Source organism: Anomaloglossus baeobatrachus, chromosome 7, assembly GCF_048569485.1.
Source record: "Anomaloglossus baeobatrachus isolate aAnoBae1 chromosome 7, aAnoBae1.hap1, whole genome shotgun sequence".
NCBI lineage: Eukaryota > Metazoa > Chordata > Amphibia > Anura > Aromobatidae > Anomaloglossus > Anomaloglossus baeobatrachus.
The window spans coordinates 4,750,627-4,758,486 of NC_134359.1; the positions used below are offsets into that span (position 1 = coordinate 4,750,627).

Below are 7,860 nucleotides of genomic sequence, written 5' to 3' on the forward strand. Positions count from 1 at the left end.
ACCTTACAGTCCTTGTCAAGGTGTTCCGTAGAGGCACAACACCTGAAACATACCCCAAACCTTTTCAACAGTTCCTTTCGTTCTTGAAGGGGTTTCTTCCTGAAGCCAATGCACTTCTTCAGGGGGTGTGGCAGCTTGTGAATTGGACACTTGTGGTTTGGATTTTCTGCCTTCCCGCCTTCATTGCCCTTGTCTTGTGCTGACGTTGGTGTAGGTGGTAGAACATCGGTCTTTTTGACTGATACTGGACCCCCTACATTTTCTGTCATTTTGATGAGTGCTCTCATACCTGGGAGCTGGTGAAGTGGAGTCGGTGGGTTCTCCACAGGTGAAGCTGCCTTACGTTCCGCGATGCCGTTGATGAACTCGCAGAAGTAGGAGAATGGAGGGAAGGAGACTTGGTGCTCTTTTTTATAGTTTGTTCCTACCGTAGTCCACCTTTCCTGCAAGTTGTAAGGTAACTTGGCCACTATGGGTTTCACCCCACGAGCGGTGTCCAGGTAGCTGAGGCCAGGTAGGTGTGTGTCTGTTTTGGCCAGCTGGAGCTCGGACAGCAGGTCGCTGAGTTCCTGGTACTTTGAAGCATCCTTGCCAGATATTTTGGGAAGGTCGTATAGTTGTTTCAGCAATGCATCTTGAATTGCTTCAGGACTGCCGAAGCCTTTCTCTAGTCTGTCCCATGCGGTTGCGAGACCAGTTGTTGGGTCGCTGATGTAGACAGATCTGAGTCTCTTGATTCTCTCGGTAGACTGTGGCCCTAGCCACCTGATTAGCAAGTCCAGCTCTTCAGAAGCCGTAATGCCGAGGTCACGCGTTGCGGTTTTGAAGGCACACTTCCACCCTCTAGTTTTCGGGCTGGTCGTCAAACTTTGTGAGACCGGTGTTTGTGAGTTCTCGGCGGATCATGTACCTCGCAAAGTCGGACATGTCTGATCTTTCCGACGTTGGGGGCACATTTGCTGACTGCGTGGTGCTGGTTGCGTGATTCGTAGCTTCTTGGTTCGGGAACATGGGAAAGTATGGAGTGGCGTACGCGTTTAGACCAGTGATCGGTTTGGTGTGTACAATCTCTGTTGTATACGGAGCCGGAACTACATAGTTGTTGGGAGTGTAGCGCCTTGCCGCCATGTTAGGTTGCATGTAGACATGGGCATACGGAGGTTGCTGATGCGCAGAGTGTGGCTGTGCATTGGAATATGAAGCAGGTTCAGGCTTGAAAGTCTGAGGTGCATTGCACTGACCTGGAAGCTGTAGGTGGATCAGTGTCTTGAGGCTCTGCAGAAGTGTTAGCACTGACGGGAATGTTGATGGTAGTTGGCAGTTCGTCGGCTTGGCTCAGAACGTAATCTCTCGTACGCTTAAGTGAGTCTTCTGTGTCGAGATCACACAAACTGGCGCTGCCTTCTTGGCTCCCACCCAGAGCTTGCTCAAAGACTTTTAGCCTTGCCATGGCCGCCACATGTTCACATTCCTTCTGAAGGGCTTCAATTTCTGCTTCCTTGCGTGCAGATTCTGCTTTCATCTCCGCTTCCTTGCATGCAGATTCTCCTTTCATCTCTGCTTCCTTGCATGCAGATTCTGCTTTTATCTCTGCTTCCTTGCGTGCAGATTCTGCTTTCATCTCCGCTTCCTTGCGTGCAGATTCTGCTTTCATCTCCGCTTCCTCGTGGGCGAAGATGGCGTGTACTTTCGTTGTTTCTGCTTCGGCGCGCACCTTTATGAGCTGCTCACTGAGGGTTGAGTACCTTGATGAGCCTGATTTGAGTGAGTGCCTTGAGCTCTTAACGGACCTGGATTTGTAAGATGCCGCTCCTGACATTTGCACCATTTTTGCTTCAGTCTCGCTCACAATGTCACGCACGGTTTGGTCTCGTTCAGCATTAAGCTGTTGGAAGTCCTGTAGTTCTTTTTGAGACTCGGACGTATTTGATCTTAGCAGGGTAGAGGAATATTTTTTACAAATCTCTTTGTAGGACCGGTATGCTGAGTACAGTTGTTCAAGGGCTCCCTCTGGTGGTAGCTCATGAGCACCGGGCGCAGATAAAACAGTTTTTGCACTCTTTGCCACAATAATGCAGTTCACTTCTGGCTGTTTCTAGGTTCTCTCTAACCTTCCATGTTGGTCTGATCAACCGCTTAGATCTTTCACTGTAATGTAAGTGTGAGTCCCTGTCTTCCTCTTGTTGCTTTAAAGCAGGTAGTGAGAGAGCACTCTTTACCTCCATCAGGAAGGGTGAATGCTGCCTGCACTGGCTGTCAGGGAAACAATACAATGTTGCAATCTCTGCAGCCAGCAGTCTGTGTTTGCAGAATGTATTTCCAGAGTCTCTGGCTGCAATTTACAATTTGCTTATGGGTGATTCTAGGTTTATAGCTGGACACAGTTCTGATAACAGGTTAATACTTTACAGGGCACTTTGTCTGAAGCTGCTATAAAGTTTTATGCTGTGGCTTGTTATCAGCCCCTTGGGGTAATCCTTTCTCTGGATTGTATGCAGTATAGCACTCCTGGAAACAGGTTCTTTACTGATATATGTATACTAATCCCGGTCACAGCTAGTCCTTTTCACTATTCTGTCTCTTCCTGGTAGCAATGAATCCAACCGCTCTAATTATCAGTTCCTTAGATAACTGTATGGTTTTACTCACTCTACCGGCTTCCACAGATAGTTCAACTCAGCCCAACGATGACTTGTAGGAAGACAAGGAGAAACGCTGTAGCTTTCTTCTAGAATCTTGTATTAAGTACAAAGTAAAGGCAGGTGAAAAGGAATAAGCTGTACAGGGTTATAGACATGTCTTCAGCAATGGTTTGTCTCTAGGCTAATAGTGATGTGTCGGTCGTGAACGATCCGACACATAGATCCGGCTCCCTGCTGTGAACGACAGGAGCCGGATCACTAGCGTGAGCCACTGAAATCACTAAACGGCTCTTTTCGCAGTCAAAACCCCGCCCACCCGCGCCTAAACTCCGCCTACTCAGAAATCGAATTGGGCACTTGTAAGTGGGCGGGGCTTAGCAGCGGGTGGGCGGGGCTTTGGCGGCGTTTCTATAATCTTAAATATGTGTTCACCTGCAGTGAACACATATTTAATAAGGAGCCAAGAACGAGCTGAAAGATCCGGCTCTTTTTGGTGAACGGAGCCATGGGAACCGGATCACTAAAAAGAGCCGGACTGCCCATCACTATAGGCTAAACTGAAGGGAGGAGCTTTCTATACAGAAGCCAACTAAGGGAGGTACATAGGGACAAACTTCATACAGTCTAAATCTACCTAGTAACAATAAGGAATTTCCTGATAGGAGGAAAAATATGCAATGCAAGAATTATATACAACAGGTTGTTCCCATTCATGGGACACAACAACGTGTGTGCGCGTTTCTACACGGACGACATGTCTGTTTTTTGCCGGCAGCACGCAGGCATGGACCTGCTTTAGTCTATGGGTCCGTGCCTGCACGGACCGCACACGGAGTATGTCCGTGTTCAGCACGTTTCGTCCGTGTCCGTTTTTCATCACAAAATCTGCAACACTTGTTTCCAATCTATCAGGTCAATTGATGGCAAACAACAACACCAGGATCTCATGATGAATGATTAAAATCGTTAATTGGGTAAGAATGCGGGCCTTTAAAAACGGACAGCACACGTACGTATTTTATGTCAATACGGACATTCCACACGCACACACGGCTCGCATACGCCATCACACGGATGCCATGCGTACCGGAGAAACGCCCCTAAAAAACGGAACACGGACCCGAAAAACGGACCGTAAGACACGTACGTTTTTTTTGCGGAAGTTTGTTTTAGGCCTGAAGGATGCTGGGGCCTTATAAAGGTCCGGCCTAATAGTAGCCTATAGCACCTGAGGGAAGGCCTCCAAGCAAACTAGCGAAAGAAGCATTAACCCCTCAGATGCTAAAAGGATAAACCGTCTGTTTAAATGAGGACGAGTCTCACTGGAAGAGACCGGCGTGACAGTGTCCTTCACTCTCATAACATTACTCACCGCTCATTCAGTCTCCAGAATCTGAGGGCGGCCCCTGGTGGAAGCATTACAGTATATCTGTTGTCTTTCGCTGGTGTATACAGGGTTTATCCCTGGTGTCTAGTGTTTTTATTGCCTGATATATACGGAGTTGATATTACACCTACCCCGCTTCCTGTCTCCTCAGGTTCGGGCCAGCGCCATTGCCCAGGATGCGGATCAGAACTACGACTATGCCAGTAACAGCGTGGTTCTGCACCTGGACTCTGGTGACGAGATTTACGTGAAGCTGGATGGTGGGAAGGCGCATGGTGGGAACAATAACAAGTACAGCACCTTCTCCGGATTCATCCTCTACCCCGACTAGACTGGCGACCACCCCGACTCCACATGAAGGAATCCTCCGCTGCCGGCAATGACTGCACGTCTGATGTATACACTGGTGACCCAAGAAGTGGATCACACCCATCCTCCACAACTACCCTCATTCCCTGCACAAGGAGCCTGAAACAACAGGACCTCTGGTGAAGAACACGCAACACCCCGATCCATGGACCATGGACACATTGTGAATGTGCAAATGGTGACAACACATAACAGACACAACTTCTCACCGATACAGGGGACACAAAAAATTGTCCCCGAGCCTCAACCCACACAGGAGACACTCACCACCTACCCCAATACCACCTCTCCCATTACAAGTGACACTCACCACCTCCCTTAATATGGGTGACACATGTAACGGCACCCAATCTTCTCCCAGTATGGGTCACACTCTCCACCTCCTACAATACATGTGACACGTAATTTCCCCAATACAGGTGACACTCACCACCTTTCCTGATTCGAGTGACACGCGCCACCTCTCCCGATACGGATAGCACTCGCCACCTCTCCTGATACAGATGACACTCACCACCTATCCCAAAATGATTGGCACTCACCACCTAGCCAGATACGGGTGACACTCACCACTTCTCCCTATACAGTGACACTCGCCACCTCTCCCGATATCGTGACACTCGCACCTCTCCCAATTCAACTGACACTCACCATCTCTCCCTATACGGGTGACACTCGCCACCTACCCCGATATGGGTGACATTCCCCACCTCTCCTGATACGGTGACACTCGCCACCTCTCCTGATATGGGTGATTCTCTCCACCTAACCCGATACGGATAACACTTGCCACCTACCCCAATATGGGTGACACTCTCCACCTCCCCTAATACGGTGACACACCACCTATCCCAATACGGGTGACACTCACCACCTCTCCTGATACGATGACACACCACCTATTCCAATACGGGTGACACTCACCAAATCTCCTAATACTGGTGACACTTGCCACCTCTCCCGATACAGATAACACTCCTCGCCACCTACCCCCATAACGGGTGACACTCGCCACCTCACTCGATACGGGTGACATTCACCACCTCTCCTGATACAGTGACCCCCACCACCTATCCCGATATGGGTGACACTCGCCACCTCTCCTGATACAGTGACCCTCACAACCTATCCTGATAAGGGTGACACTCGCCACCTACCCTGATAGGGGTGACACTCACCACCTAACCCGATAAGGGTGACACTCGCCACCTCTCCTGATACAGATGACACTCGCCACCTCTCCTGAGACGGATAACACTCGGCACCTATTTCGATATGGATAACGCTCGCCACTTCTCCTGATACGGGTGACACTCGCCACCTATCCCGATACAGGTGACACTCGCCACTTAACCTGATACGGGTGACATTCGTTACCTCTCCCGATACAGATGACACTTGCCACCTATCCCGATACAGATGACACTCTCTGCCTACCCCGATACAGGTGACACTCCCAACTTTTTCTGATACTGGTGACCCTCACCACCTCTCCCGATACGGATGACACTCGCTGCCTAACCCGATACGGGTGACACTCCCCACTTCTCCTGATACGGGTAACATTCACCACCTACCCTGATACGAGTGACACTCGCACACCTACCCCGATATGGGTGAAACTAACCACTTCTCCTGATACGGGTGACACTCGCCACCTATCCCGATACAGGTGACACTCGCCACTTAACCTGATACGGGTGACATTCGTTACCTCTCCCGATACAGATGACACTTGCCACCTATCCCGATACGGATGACACTCTCTGCCTACCCCGATACGGGTGACACTCCCCACTTCTCCTGATACGGGTAACATTCACCACCTACCCTGATACGAGTGACACTCGCACACCTACCCCGATATGGGTGAAACTAACCACTTCTCCTGATACGGGTGACACTCACACCCTCTCCTGATACGGGTGACATTCACCACCTACCCCAATATGGGTAAAACTCACCACCTCTCCTAATATGGGTCACACTCGTAACCTTCCTCAATGTAGTTTACACATGCGACCGCCCCTAATACGGGTAACACATGACCACTTTCGATCTTCCCCCAGTACAGGTGACAGTCCCCACCTCCCACAATACAAAGGACACATGCACCTGATGACCATGATGCGGGAGACAACCATGATTGCAACTCATATGGGTGACAAATGTTGACCTCCCCTGATACAGGAGACACTCGCTACCACCCCCAGTAAATGGAACTCAGGTGACCAGTCCTAATGCAGGGTGACAGACACAAGCTCTCCCCAGTACAGATGACACTCGACATCTCTCCCAATATAGGTGACGCACAGAAGATTACATTAATGAACACGATCCTAACCTGTAGGTAACAAGTGTGACTGTAATGACGAATAGGTAACATCAGAGTTTGCATTAGTTTACAGAAGGCACATGATTGTTCCGATCTACGGATTTATACTGGACTGCACCAATAACATATTTACCAGACCTGACAGGTTCTGCTGGTGGCCCAATGACCGCTGCTGCTGGTGGTCTCATGGCGGCTGATGGAGGTGGTCTTATGATGGCTGCTGCTGGTGGTCTCATGGCGGCTGATGGAGGTGGTCTTATGATGGCTGCTGCTGGTGGTCTCATGGCGACTGATGGAGGTGGTCTCATGGCGGCTGATGGAGGTGGTCTCATGATATCTGCTGCTAGTAGTCTTATCTTGGCTGCTGCTGATGGTCTCATGATAGCTGCAGGTGGTCCTATCCCATGTGGCTGCCTGCTCATTAACCTTTATACATATTCACTGGTTCCCCCGTCCAGCATCAGTCCCACAGTCAGACCGTGCCCCCATGTGTCTGACTGCTTGGATCACACACGCTGTCTGTGTCTCTATAGAGGTGTAAAAATAAATAAATTAATAAAATTGGCATACGGTCCCCCATATTATGATACTCAGCACAGATAAAGCATTCCGCTACAGGCTGCAGCCCTCAGCTGCGCACTTATCTTGGCTGTGTATAAAAATAAAAGGAACCACTTGAGGCTTTTTAAAAAATTATTTAAATTAATAATTTTAAAAATCAGCATGCGGTCCCCCCCAATTTTGATACCCAGCCATGATAAAGCCGACAGCTAGTATTCTCACTGGGGAAACTCATGATTATTGGGCTCCCTCCAGCCTAAAAATAGCAGCCTGCAGCCGTCCAGGATTGTCACCTGGCTCTTCCCGATTACCCTGATGTGGTGGCAATTGTGGTAGTATAATTACAGCTCACAGCTGCCACTAAGCACTAGATTAGTACTGGGAAGTGTCTATGAGACCCCCTAACTACTAATACTGTAAGTGAAAAGAAATAAACACAAACACACAAAAAATACTTTATTTGCTATAAAATTAAAAAAAAAAACATACCCTTTCACCCCTTTGTTAACTCCCAAAACACCCAGGTCATCACGTAATCCACACAAGGGCCCACGACGATCCTGGCT

The 7,860-nt window shown here is 49.2% G+C and overlaps 1 protein-coding gene across 2 annotated transcripts in view; it reads left to right on the forward strand.

Annotated features, from left to right (window-relative positions):
• The window catches only part of C1QL2 (complement C1q like 2), a 43,239-nt gene extending 35,745 nt beyond the window's left edge, over positions 1–7,494 (forward strand). For both annotated transcript variants that reach the window (XM_075316970.1, XM_075316971.1), the window contains exon 2: positions 4,181–7,494. In XM_075316970.1, coding sequence (XP_075173085.1) covers positions 4,181–4,360 — 180 coding nt within the window. In that variant the 3' untranslated portion in view covers positions 4,361–7,494. The remainder of the gene's footprint in view (positions 1–4,180) is intronic.
• The last annotated feature ends 366 nt before the right edge of the window (positions 7,495–7,860 follow it).